This window comes from Plectropomus leopardus, chromosome 8, assembly GCF_026936395.1.
Source record: "Plectropomus leopardus strain MGB_pleo_1.0 chromosome 8, ASM2693639v1, whole genome shotgun sequence".
In the NCBI taxonomy this organism is placed as follows: domain Eukaryota; kingdom Metazoa; phylum Chordata; class Actinopteri; order Perciformes; family Serranidae; genus Plectropomus; species Plectropomus leopardus.
The window spans coordinates 10,955,419-10,969,754 of record NC_142183.1 but is presented as its reverse complement, the minus strand read 5'-3'; the positions used below and the strand labels follow the sequence as shown (position 1 = coordinate 10,969,754).

The following is a 14,336-nucleotide window of genomic DNA, read 5'->3' as shown; positions in this document are numbered from 1 at the left end:
AGCTGAAAACTTGTAGTTTTGAAACTTCTAATGCACATTTAATAACAATTTTTTACTTTTGTAAAGACTAAATGATTAATACAAGGACACATAACCCTCGAATTAAACATGACATTATCTTTGCATTCCTAAACTAAACGGTTTTTGAGGCTGTAGCCCTCGGCTCTAGGAAACTGTTGAAGTTTCAAAATTTTATAGACTAAACAATAATTAAAATAATTGTTAGTTGTAACCCTCTATGTACACAGGTTTTACGAGCATGTTTTACTGAAAGCAGCAATTATGTCAAAAAAGCTGCTCCGGTAAACCAGGTGTTCAGGCGTGATTGAGGCACTTTAACCTTCATTTCATTCTCACACTGACGCCAAATCATCCACATAAAGCAGAGTTATTATTGAACCATCAATTTATTATAACTATATGTCACAATACAAGGCTCAACGTTAATTTACTTGGCCTAATTTAGCATCACAGCGTAAAAAATATACAGAAATACTTTGTGTCAAAGAAACTAGAAGCTTTAAGCTTTAAACTGCTTCACAATCCTAAATTCTGACGTACATATTTACAGGAGTTTAACTGGTGAACAGGAAGCTTGATATAAAAAAAGCTATAGGTCTCCAGCAGCGGGGAGTCTTGCAGTGTAGTCATGCTTAAAAAGTGTCCAGATTCAGCTCGACTTTTGCTACAAAATACCAGAGCAGGAAAACAGCAGAGCCCGTGTGCAAGTCCGTATGAAACCCCTCAGGTGGCTGAAACACAACATGCACCAAAGTGTCCCCGCTTTCTTCAGACAAAGGTGATTCGGGTGCGAGCCTGGTTCACCTGCCACACGTTCAGCTCCTCGTACTCCTCCAACGCCTCCTGGAACTGGGCGGGGGTGAAGCCACGGGAGACGCAGCGCTGCTCTGCTTCGGCCATGCGAACCACCCCACCAGCTCCACCGCGGCCGGCCACGCCCTCCGCGGAGAGCTCACGCACCAGAGAGAAGATGACGTCGGCCGGGCGCTGAGTCCTGCACAGAGAGAATTAAGAGTTCAGCTGAGACTTGAAGACCTCGGAAAAAGCTTTATTGCCTTTTGTAACATTGATTTTGGGTTGAAGGTCAATTAAATGTCTTAAAACAGAGGCAGGAAAATGTGAGTATCATTGTTAAAAGAGACACTTTAAGATACTCTTTACCTCCCTGAAACCGAAAACTGACATTTTTATATTTTTGTTTTTGTAGAGATTTAATTACAATTCTATTATTATTACTTACTATTTTAATTACTATCACAATGTACTACTACAGCTACATTCTTTGGGAGAATATTTTTGGAAAATATAACATCAGACTCCCTTTAACAAATATCACTTGAGCAATTTCTTACATGTTTGAAAAAAAAAAAACACTAGAAAAACGAGTTGAAAGTCAACATATGTCGACAGTGTTGTTAATTTGGCATTGATATATTTCATACAGAGAAAGTGAATTTGTGCACGAATTTTAGATTTTGGATTTTGTTGTCTCAACTTGCTACGCTGTTAGTTAGCTGCGCCGTCAGAGCAGGAGGAGACTGGCTATGAAAGGGAATCATTTCAAAAATAAAGCTTTTTGGTGAGTTAGATACACATCAAACTAAAGACAGAGTCTTGTTCTCTCCACAGCTCCACCAGTTTCCTTATTTTTCCACACAACAGGAGGACGGAGACCGTTTCATGATTTGGCCCCTCCATGTTTACTGTCTACCCAATTTACTGCTTCCTGTTTGGTGCTGGAGAAAGTGCGCCAATTAGTTTGTTGACATTTACGTCATCGAACTTCAGTATTTGCATACAGCAAGAGTACAACATTAAACATGTTTGATTTTGTCTAAATGTCGTGAGGAGTAGACGGACTTCAGACAGCTGGGACTGAGTCTTATGACCAAGTTACAACCAAAAAGGTCAAGATCACGAGAGCGCGGACAAAAAGAGGCTAAACTCTCATGATTTTAGTCAAATATCTGACGGTTAGAAGATAACTATCTGCCTTCACCTTAAATCTCGATAAGAAATGATGTGATTTAAATCTTATTATTCAACTTTCAGCAACAAAACCTGCATATAAAAAGCAAACGATTCCTTGAATGAGGAAAAAATGATGTAAAGTCCTAACAGAAGAAGAAGCCGTCTTTTCTCCCTCTCACACGGCTGTAAAAAGCCTTCGGGGCGTTTTGAAGCACAGACAGCAGTGTGTGTTGGGGGCGTGAACACGCCACAGGTCTGCCTCAGTGAACATGCTTCCGTGTGAAGAAAGCTCCATAAAAACCCAGAGACGTTTAACAGCTTCCTCCAGGACACGCAGCTACTGTTACGGGCAAACGAGGAACTCATAAAAGGGGCTTCTGGGTCGGACGACATCCGGTCACTAATGTTACGTAAAGGCCGCGGTTAAACGAACGCCACCATTAAGAAAGTGTTAACGCTGACCTTGTGGCGTTGGACTTGTCGGCTTGTAGCGAATCCTTCGACATCTCCATCAGTCTCATCGCCTCGTTGACGTCTTCCTTCTCCACGGTCTCCATCATGCGGAGGCGAGCCTGCAGAGAGGCGACAGAAAAAAAGAGTGGATTGTGATTGAGATGGAAGATGAAGTAAATGTGTATCAAAGTGGGAATTTAGTTTGACAGCAGATTTGTCTTCGTTGCGAAGGCTGCGCTGTGCCGGCACTGTCAGACCGAGACAAGTGCAATGCCCTCTGGGATGGCCGGCAATTGCCCAAGTCTCCGCCTCTCAACACCAGCTAGTCTCTCTACAGGTTGAAATGAAAACAAACAACATGATAAAAAGAGAACGCTTTTCGAATCCTTTTTTTTAAACGCAGAACACACTGATGTCGGCTCTGGCCATGGTCAGTTTTGCATGGGTTTGCACAGCTGCTCCTAACGCACACAGGCTGACTGCCCACCCTGCAAAGCTGAGCAGGAGCAGACGAACTCTTCTCTGCAGCTCACTCATGATGAGCGTCCATCTGTAGCAGCTCAACAAGCACAGTTCAGACCACATGGTGCAATTAATTCGTTCTTAATTATTTACAACTCAAGCGCTTTCTTTCACACGGGACGGTTGCAGCTCGCCCCCTTGTGGACGTCTGTGTGCAGCACATCGCCAACCTGTGTGCCTGAAGTGCTGGTTTTGCAGTAGGTGGATGACTGCTACCTGCACAAACAGCACTTTTGACACCCAGAGGCTGAAACCAGATCACCGTAAAACACTTGAGTCAGGAAATAAACTTGTCTTTAGATGCCTTATGAATGTATACAAGGTGTATGTGAACCTGTGTGTGGATAATTCATCTGTTTGTGTGTGTGTATGTGTGTAGATGTATCTCACAACCACTGACACGCACACACACATCTGTATACAGTTTCTGCTAAGAATATATATTTTTTTGCCTCTTGTCCTGAACCTGTCACACTGAACACTTGTTTTATCCTCTTTTTAATTTCATTTGTTTTTGTTTAATTCTGTTTTCTCTTCTACTCTGTCTGCGCCTTTATTTTATGTCTCGGTGTCACTTTTCATCATTTCTTTTGTCTGTTTATAAGTCCCTGCACTTGCCTTCACTTGTTTTTTTTCATCACCGCAAACAAAAAAGGAAGTTAAAATAAATAAACAGATGTCTTTTCAGAAAGCAGATAACAAAACACACCGTTATGAGGGCATGTATACATTTATGTGGTGTGCTGAGTCATGATGAGAAGTGATGATTATATCTCAGGTGTTTTGCAGACGGGAGATCGTTTGTCCAGCGTGGGAAAGAAGTGCTCACACTGCAGTAGGCAAGGTTATCATCACTACCTGCACTGTAAGCACTTTATCACACGCTGGACTGTTGATGAAGACGCACGCAGACGGTAATCACTTTAAACAACTCCATTAATACCTTCATCAAAACATTAACCCCAGTGTTTCTGTTCAGCGTTCCCACTCTCAGAGTATTTTAAAAGACGGGAACTTTTCTGACATCATCTCATACGTGCTTACACATTATGACCGAGTGATCATGAGATACAGTAAACACCTGCAGATGCACAGCCCTTCACTGCGTTTACTTTATCTTACTATCATGGTGTATGGTTTTACGCTATTATTATTGGTTATTATGAACCTTAAAGGAATGAAAACAAATTTTTTGTTATTTTTTGGATGACATGCTTTACAATTACTAAAAGCCTTTTTTGTGTAAAATGACTATTTTGAAAATATTAAAGTTGGATAACTGCCTGTTTAATACCAAAATAAACCTTCCAACCAGTTTAACATTACTGGGAGTATCAGCCACTTCTGTTGTTTTGTCATCTAACCTGCATGTGCTATTTAATGCAATCTGGGGGTGTTTTCATTTTTCACAACATAACCGAGAGCAGCCTCTTCAAAACACCCCTGTCCTTAAAAAACATTTGAACATTGGTATGAGATCCTGAATAAAACTTTGCTCTTTACTCTGGTACTCTGATAATTAATCCTCAGCTAAAGGAAAAAAGGAAAATGTTTAAATAATTTTACAAAACATTTTAGTATTTCTTTCTATTCCATAACTGGAAAACTGGTCTATGGTTGTTCCAGTTCTCCTGGATGCACAGGAACCCTGATATTTGGCTCCTTTTAAATGTAATGGTACCAGAAAGGACTCGACAATGTTTAAAATCATAAAATATTAACATTTTGAGTTGCATTTTCAGTCAGCTCAGTAGAGCACAGTTGTAGCTCTCACCAGGGCCGTGGACAGACGGAGGATGGAGAGGAGGGTACGGGCAGAGGTGAAGGTGGTGTCTTTGCTGACTCGGGCCTCTTTCCTCATCTCCACGTAAGCGGCGGTGATGTAATCTGCCAGCGCCTCGGGCACCACAGGCTGCCGCTTCTTACACACGGCGATGTAACGCCTGAATGGATTCGGATTTTTGTTAGCTCGGCGTTATGAAGTACATTTGTAGCTTTGATGTTTTGTGATGTAATGCAGATCAGCGTTACCTCATCAGCTTCATGTCGATGGGGGTGAAGTGAGTCGGCGGCTGGCGGCAGTGCTGGTGGACGTAGGTGATGTGCTGGGCCAGACGCAGATCGGCGTCGGCGTCGGGCTTGTCCTGGATCAGCCAGAGGAGGTCGAAACGGGAGAGCAGAGCGGCTGGCAGCTGGATGTTCTGCTCGATGCTCTTTCGGGGATTGTAGCGGCCGTAGGCGGGGTTGGCGGCTGCTAGAATAGAGCAGCGGGCATTGAGGGAGGTCATGATGCCGGCCTGGAGAGAGGCAGAACACATTAGTTGAGTTTAGACATCATTAGGTTTTAATGCTGACACTAATTAAGCCACAAGTGTGTGTTTTTTTTTTACCTTAGCGATGGAGATGGTCTGCTGCTCCATCACCTCGTGGATGGCTGTGCGATCAGCGTCTGCCATCTTGTCAAACTCGTCAATGCAGCAGATGCCCAGGTCAGCCAGCACCAAGGCTCCACCTTCCAGGGTCATTTCTCCGGTCAGAGGGTCGCGCATCACCGCCGCAGTCAGACCGACGCCAGACGAGCCGCGACCTGTTGTGTACTGGCCTGGAGAGCGGAGAGGGGGCGAGGGGAAGTGAGCAGACCACGACGAAATGACAGCCGCCTTCATTTTGTTTTTAAACTGCATACAGTCCCGAAGACACTCAGATGACTGTTAATCTTTTGTTTGCACGCACTCAGAATTTTCGATCTTTTTGTCATGTTTTAAATTTCTATACGCCCATTTGGGTTTCTAACCTCTCCATTTTCTTTTTGACCCGTTTTCTGTTTTTAATGGTGTGAAAAAGTAAAGTAAAAAAATAAAAGTACTCACTGGAATGATACAAAGTAGGTAAAACTACAGCGTCTAACATCTGGCATAAAAACAGCCGTAACTCTGCTCTTGATACAAGATCGCATCCAAAGTTAATATTTCACCGCGTGAACCTTAATGGAGAGAAAACGCCTCGCCGGATAAAATATTAAACCAGATCCAGGACTTTTACTCAAACAAACAGGACTGTACTCACTTCGGGGAGCCAGACGGTCGATGTAGGAGAGCAGCTGGGACTTGGCGACTCCTGGGTCTCCCATCAGGCAGATGTTTATGTTTCCTTAACACGAAATTCATAAGAAAATGAAACACGCTCCAAATATATTGATAGGAGACAGGACTTGATTATATGCACAAAACTTCAGCTGTTTTAAATGTGCTCTACAAATAATCTGATATGAATATTCTTGACAACAAAGTATATTCCAAAGGATGCAATTAATCTTTATGTACTGTTGGTTTATGATTTACTGATGGGACAAAACTTTATTGATCTCTGAAATAAACGGCCTGAATCCTCCCTCTATAGTTGAGTAAGAGATTAAGCGTCTGGACTCGGAGCTCACCTCTGATCTTCATGCCTTTAGGAGCTTGTTCCACTCCTCCAACCAGCAGCAGCAGCAGAGCCTTCTTCACGTCTTCGTGTCCGTAGATCTCTGGTGCAATCGAGCCGGCTAGTTTCTCATAAAATCCTTCCTCTGCAACAGACAATACAATCACTTTAGTTAGTAAACACATCAGCGCCGTCAACACGGGCTACATCCACACACATACATTTATGTTTTACGGCGTTTAAATATTGCTACGTTTACGCCGAGTGTTTCTCAATGCGACATTTGAACAAGTCAGATGGACATCAGCTGGTGGAGGAGCAGGCACACGCAAAGAGAGACCTGCTGAGGCCACCAGACAACCTGTTCACACCACCGCTCAGTGCAAACCTCTGCAAACACTCGAACATATCAAATAACACAGCGCATATCAGCCCAGATAACAGTGACAGTGGTACCAACTTAAACCATGGAGAGAAAAAAGAAACAAATAAAATATATAGTTATATAACATACAGTTGATATATAATATAAATATTTAACCAATCTATTAAACTTTTTTGGAGAAGGTAAAGTCCATATTCCTTAGAGGACAATAATAATGGAGATGAGGTCAAAGCATATTAAAAAGCAGCATACTCTAAATACCATAAGGACAATGATCAACAGAGCTTAATAGCTATAGAGAATAAAACTGTCCACACTTATACAAATAAATATATATACACACACACACACACACACACGTACACCTAAAGAAAAGAGACTGTGTCTAAAGCGTTATTTAAACACCAAAGCCTGGAGCTCTTTTTGGTTAAGTGTTCAGACTTTCGTATATGCCTCTGATGCTGGACATTTAGTGATTTGGGACTTCTAGTGTGGGTACTCTTTTCCCGCGGCTTCCTCCTGCATCGAATAATGCTCAGCCACCCTGATGTGGAAAACTATCATCTCTGCTCGCAGGACTTTTTGTGTCTTGTTGTGCCCAAAGTCAAAACTAAATTTGGAACAAATGCTTATTGGTTCTCTGCACCTGCAGCAAGAACAATCTGCAGAATTTTTTATGCATCATGCTGACCTTGAATGAGTTTACATCATGGAAACGTACTGAGTGCAGGCTGTCTACGTGCAACTGTTTCATCTTATTATTATTTATTCAGATCTTTGTGCTTTTATGTGAATTTTAGTTGCTGTATTTCTGCTATTCTTGGCTATTCTTTTAGTAAGAGATCTTTGATCTCAATGGGACAATCCATTTTAAATAAAGGCTAAATAAATAATATATCACCATATTTGCTTTGTAACAACTCCCAATCTGCTTTCTGTTGCCTTGACCACCTTAAACTGATGTGTTACTTAAATTAACACTTCTACCTCTTCATCTGTCAACGCAAAGAAATTAACAGACATGAAAAAGTATTTTCTTTTACAACGCAACCAACTGCAGAGTTTTCTGTTTACAGCAACATTTTCAATGTCCTGTCATGAGTTGGGCGTGTTAGCGGAGAATTATTTCTGAAACTCCGCTAAAATGGTTGTGTATGAAGATGTTTAAGTTTTAAAATAAAAATGCGTTAGTGTTCCTCGGGATCCAACCTGTGATGCTGCGCAGCTCGTCCTCGGACAGATCCTCATTGCCGAGCTCATCGTCCTCCGTCTTGTTCATGAGTGTGATGCTATGAGCCTCCATGTACGTTTCTGACAGAAGACCCTGAAATAACCATGAAAAAAAAAATAAAAAAAGTCAGGAAAGAAAGAACTTTAGAATCACAGAGCTGATGTAAACCAGACAAATTATAAATTCAGCTTAAAAGCCACACACACACACACACACACACACACACACACACACACACACACACACACACACACACACACACACACACACACACCTGAGTAGCCTGTTTGAATCCTGTGCGCAGCAGAGGGAGGAAGACTCCGGTGATGGCAACGTGGTCTCCTGGCTGAGCAATACGCGTGTTTTCTCCACGGGCGTAAATCGACATGCTCCTTGGAATATTTCCGACTGGCACCTGGTCGCTCTGTGAGACGACACGAATAAAACTCATGAAAATGGAAACTTGCTTAATTTACGACAACAATACAATTCACGGAGCCAATCTAAGGCGGCAGTAAGAGAGCATTTCATTGTTCCTCACATGTTCCTGAATACGCAGCTCCTGGAACTTGACAAATTTGGAGCCTCTGGTCTGCAGGTAGAGTCGGCCTCCGGATTTGTTGGTGACACACTCTTGACTGGGACACATGATGAGGGGCATGAAGGTGGGGGACTGGATCTGAGGGACAAAAAGTCTTCATGAGGAACATCTGATAAATGCGTGTATTGTCACAGGATGTAATTAATTACAGGAATAAAACAAATATCTCACTGGTTGATAGGTCTCGGCACCACACTGGTCACACGTGTACGTAGCCACAGCCATCATCGGTTTGACCTCAGTGGCTCGAGTCACTATACCTCGTACTGCCACCAGATGCCCGATGCTGTCCGCCCGCACGTCACGCACCACTTTGGGTTTAGCGGTGGTGGGAGACTTAAAGTACAGCTCGCTGTGGAAGGAAGATGACGGTGATGAAAAAGGTATTCAAACATAAATACATGTGCAAGATCTGCTGCAGCAGAACAACTGTGATTAAACTCTGAATCTGACCCAACTTACAATCTCCTCATGAGCTCAGGTGGGTATTGGTTACGAGGGTCTCGGGTGTCTGCGGGGTCGCGACCCCTCTGCTCCATCATTAGCCTGTGCTCAATGTACACGTCCAAAGAATCCTTGGCCACAATCTGAATTTAACAAAAGCAGTTTTGTATTTTAATAAACAAACATTTGAACATGAATCTGACTGTCAGATACTGTGATTTCAATTTACTGCAGCTGATCAAAATGTCTCAACTTTATTTATGAATCCTACAGCAGGGATTCTCATCTTGCAACTTTTGCTAAATGACTGAGGGTCAGGGGCCAGTCAACCAAAAAAAACAATCATATTAAATAAGTAGCTCAGACTCCTGATAGGAGGATCCTCCCTACATACTTTTTTTTGATACACAATCTGTATTTTGAGGTTTCTGAATGCACTCTGGCAACTAATTTATATTCAAATTACAAAAAACCCCAGTGTGAATCAATTCATTTTCATTATGAATTACAAAAATGGTCGTCGGGTCATATCTGGCCAACGATAGGGACCATAAGACGACTCGCTGTCCTACAGGATCAACTGTGCATGCACACTCACGTCTCTTTCTTTGTACTCTGGCAGCAGCTCATGGACAGCGTCGGCGAACAGGTCCGTGTAGCGCTTGGCATTCTCGCAGACACTTTCAACCAGCTCGGGGTATTCCTCGGCCACGTCATCCAGCTCCACAAAGAAAGACACCTGCTCTCTGTGAGCCAGCGCCACCTGAACACACAACAGAGTATTTAGACAAGCCATTTAATTAACAGGACATCTACTACATTTACAGCACACTGATATTCTGAACATGTCAATATCCTGCATGTTTTGTTTGGATATTCCAAATTAAGCCTTTTTTTTTTTTTTTTTTTACAAATTAACCATTTCTGATAAAGACGTGGGATTTTCTGACATTATTCTGGTTTTAAAAGCATTCATTGGACATGTATACAGCACGCCGAAAATGTTTCACAATTAGTTCTTTTAATCTGCAACACCTGGCTTTCTGTATTTTTAAGATCACTTCTATGTTCTGTCATTAGTTGATTAGTTGTACACAAACCAAACAGTCAACAGTCTGCAAGGCTTTGGTAGAGATGCATGTCCAAAAGAAAAAAGCCACATTTCTGGTCAAGAGGAGAAACAACTTCTTTTTATAATTGACTTGGATCAGCACTAACAACACTCACAGCCAAGGCTAAAAAAAACACCCACTTCTGAAAGCTAAACCCATTTATTATTTGTTTAGTATACTTACAAGTTGAGCTCCATATTTAAACACCTTCTTCCCATTGTCATCCTCCGTGTAAAACTCCTGCAGGAACCTTTTGCATTTGTCTGCAAAAACAAAACAAAAACACCTCCAGCTTTACTCACAGCACAACAACACAGGCCACATCCAGCAAACACTGGGTGGAGATTGTTTGTTCCCTGCATGGTCTCACAAAGAAATGACAGTTTAGTGATGTTATCTTTGCATTTGTTTTTGATATTAAAGCGGCTTTCTGAGTTTAAAAGCCTGATGAACACCACCACCACTGGGCCTACAAACTGGGAGCTAATTTGTTGTCCTGCGACGACCCCCTTTGTTGAGTAACATGGCATCCTGTAATCTCGATGAGTCACTACACTGGAGCACAAACTGCCACTGCTGCACTACAGGAAACAAATGCCACTCGAGTGTGTCTCCTATCACAGTTTTAGAGTAAAAATAACCGACATTACGCAGCAGATAGCTCCGGGGTGAGAATGTAAATACAACAACAGGCGCGCTCAGTTCAGTGTCCATTTTTTTTGGGAGAGAAAATATCCCTCACTTCACGAAAGAGCCACAACTACTAACTATATTTAATTCCACCTCACAAAAAACCAAACTAGTCTTAGCGCGGTAATTAAAATACTCCACTTACTTTGTCGCTGTGGCAGAAAATGCGCAGCTCGCGTTTATTATTTCTCTGTTCGAGGATGTTTTTGTAAACAAAGCAGCACATGGCTTTTGTGCCTCGTCACTGGAGTATCCCTCCGCGACCCCCCTCCGCTCTGCAAAATAGTCCTGGCTGTTGTTTTCAAACCGTGACCAGCCATCTTCTAACGTCACCGTAGGTCAGCTGCGTTGTGTTGAGCAGAAGCATCATCCTCGATATTAGCTATTGTTTTTAATATAATCATTAGGCTGTAAGAAGTCGCCGATTTAATGTTTAAACGATGGCGGTTTCCGACCGTTGGTACACGAACTTGTACCCGTCTGTGTGATGCAGCTGTCGCATTCACAGATTGGACGATGGCCTTTTGTTAAGTTTCAGGTTTGAAGTTAAACGAGAAATAATTCACAAAAACACTGTTATTGAGCCATATAAAATAGCGTTAATACATTTACTAAAACGGAGAGGTGATTCGTCACGTAATTGTAATGTTTGTGCTAGGGACTGTTCTGTATTTATCAAAAACGCAGCGTTATTCTTTGGTTAAAGGCTCTAGCTTGTTCGCATTAACTGTTGGAATATAAGCAAATGTTACCAAACAAATAACACTCTTAACTAATCAAGGGCCAGTTAAATTATAACAGTTGTTTCAGGCATTTTTAAGCGCCCTAAAACAATGATACTCCTCCACTAATCCTTAAGTAACTACTGCTAGCTTCCACAATGCTAGCAGTAAGGGACTGTTCTGTATTTATCAAGGAAGAGGGCGGCTGGTGGGACTTTTTTAAAAATTTATTTCTGACCCTCCTCGAGGCTACATTTTTCTCAGTGAGTCTCCCAAAGTAACTTAGGGAAAATACATGCTATAAAATAATTGTTTTAAAAATTTACCGTTTGATATTTGAAAGTTAAATGTGAAATATTGGAGTTTTTTTTTTTTTTTAAAAAAGCATTTGGTTTTTCACTCTTATCGTGCATGCTGGTTAATTCGTCAAAAAGGCAACATTTTAAAAGGAAACACATAATAAAGGGAATTTCCACCTTTAAAGGTTTTTTATGTGGATAAGAATTGTACACAAAAGAATTTCTGCTTTTACATTTTCAGATTTTTAAATGAAATGTGCCTCCCAAACCCACATCTTTTAAATAGGCAGTTAAATAAATGCAAAATACAGCCATTTAAAGAGCCCTGCTCTTTGTTTAAAGGAGTGGGTGTAGTGCAAACAGTGAAGATGCATGTCAAATTACTTTTTCTTCACTGGAGAGGGACTTATATTTCTTTTCGGCTGAGACAAAAGGCAAACAAATTAAAATGGTTTTATATTGTATTTACACACACATGGGTTTGAAGGAACATTTTCTTTGAACGGGGCCATGATTACACCATGTATCATTAAAGCTGTAAATACTGAAATTAATGTTAGATTTCTAATTTCCGGCAGTCCTTGGACACATCATGTGCAACAAAGCTGTAAAAGGACCATAGCAAAATCTGAGCTCAAAGAAGTGATATTTATCAAAATCACCTATGAAACATTTAAATTCTAGCAAATAATACTAATAAACCACTTGCACTGTTAAGCATGTACAACGAGAGTTAGAAACGGAGGATTTTATCAAATCCAAGATTTCATCCTCAGCTTTCAACTTTCAAACATCAAAGGGTACAATTTAAAATCTAATGATTTATGGTCATGCATTTCTCAGTCACTTAGAGAGGCTTAAGGTAAGATATTTGTAGTTTTATGGGGAATAAAAAAAACAAAAACAGTCACACCTCAGCCACCCCCTCCTCTGACAAGTAGAGAACAGTCCCTAAGTGTTGGCCTGCTAACGTAACGTCTGTTGGGGAAGTTAGCAGCAGTTTGTGGAAGACTGTATTTGTTAAAAGTCACTTAAAACCCTGAAACAAGTCTTTGAGAATATCGATTAGTTAAAACAGTGCAGAAAGCCAACGTGCACCTTAAAGACGTTATTTATTTCTTAGCGTTTGCGTGTATTGTGCCGTTTTATCGCCGAGAAAGGAGCAATAAAGTTTATAATCTAGATAATTCCCCTTCATAACGTAGCGTTTGTTACCTAACGTCAAATCCGCCATGTTGATCTAACTTATTTAAAATCCGTTTATATCCACGTAACGCTAACTTGATTGTTCAGTCGATTTAACGCGTATTTTATGACTTGATATGGTAAAGTTACGCATTTAAAAAACCGCAACAAGCAAAGAGGAGCACACGATGTCAACACAACAACAAACTTGTAACTAATAATTTCCGCTCCGTCTGCATTAACTGAGTGTTGGTTATTGTTGAACATGTGCTTACACACTGTGGCGCCTGCTCCTTTGTTTAAACGGCTCCATCCGGGTCACCGAGCAGTCACAAGCTCACAAACTTTAACCAGTTACTAACAAGCTAACGTTAGGTAACGCTCAGAAAGACTGTGTGCAACTTCAAATTGTACATCGGAATCACATGAAACAGCATTATTCGACTATTCGATAAAAATACACATTAATATGCATAAGTGGATGGGCTGTAGTCGTGAGCATACGAGAGTGTAAAGGGAAAAACGAGGCAACAAGTAGATGAGTGATTATTTTGCAGCGTTACAACACAAGAATTACTCTAAGGTGTCTTAATTCAAATGCAAACTACGATAAAAGTTCGCTAGCCAACATTTTCTAACAGCATTTCATAAAACAGCCTTAGCTAGTTGAGTCACTTGGGCCAACCTGTTGCTCCCATGCTGTTATTGTGAAAGTTAAACCATTACCTTTCTCTGCCGCGTAATCCTTACGAGACATAACTGCAGACCCTCGCGCGAGATAACTTGCTTTCGAAATCCAAAAACGCACAAAAGAACCAAAAAGACGGTTCAAATTCACGGTTTATTCGGTTTACTATCACCGGAGACCAGCGTTCATTCACTTGCAGCTTACAGCTCTCCCCCTGGTCGCGGTACAAGAAGTGGCGCGAGTCTGACGTCCGCGACAGCCAATCACGTTGCCTCGTTCCACTGGGAGAGGCGGGCTTTCGTGGTGGCGCGAAAATTGCGGGCGATGGCGCGTCACGTGACCTGACAAACTTCCGCTCTGTTAGTCAGTATTGGCGCGAAAAGCGATGATTGGATTTCATACAGCATAGTGACCCCACAGTGAACTCAGGCACTGTGGACTGTAGTGCGAATGACATAAACAAGTTATTATCAAATAATCTCGTTAAAACTAAGGTATTTCACAGTATACACGATAGACTAATTATAGTTAACACTTTATGAAAATATAGGCTACAGTTTTCTGACTCTTAGATATAATGGCCATGTAG

General features: G+C 41.5%; 1 protein-coding gene across 1 annotated transcript; it reads right to left on the bottom strand.

Annotated features, from left to right (window-relative positions):
• Positions 1–388: 388 nt before the first annotated feature.
• On the bottom strand, positions 389–14,029 carry mcm7 (minichromosome maintenance complex component 7). The gene is made up of 15 exons (XM_042493957.2): positions 13,786–14,029; positions 10,347–10,426; positions 9,650–9,814; positions 9,070–9,194; positions 8,779–8,959; positions 8,548–8,685; positions 8,281–8,430; positions 7,985–8,099; positions 6,404–6,535; positions 6,034–6,117; positions 5,358–5,569; positions 4,999–5,264; positions 4,742–4,910; positions 2,455–2,564; positions 389–1,015 (listed from the first exon to the last, which is right to left on the bottom strand). Exons 1-15 carry the CDS (start codon positions 13,814–13,816, stop codon positions 790–792), a joined length of 2,184 nt encoding a protein of 727 aa, XP_042349891.2. The 5' UTR covers positions 13,817–14,029; the 3' UTR covers positions 389–789.
• Positions 14,030–14,336: the final 307 nt, after the last annotated feature.

Coding starts and splice junctions, on each gene's coding strand:
- mcm7 (XM_042493957.2), bottom strand. CDS start 13,816: ATGTCTCGTAAGGATTACGCGGCAGAGAAAG. Junction 10,427..13,785: donor GGATTACGCGGCAGAGAAAG/GTAATGGTTTAA, acceptor TTGTTTTTGCAG/ACAAATGCAAAAGGTTCCTG. Junction 5,265..5,357: donor AGACCATCTCCATCGCTAAG/GTAAAAAAAAAA, acceptor GCCTCTCTCCAG/GCCGGCATCATGACCTCCCT.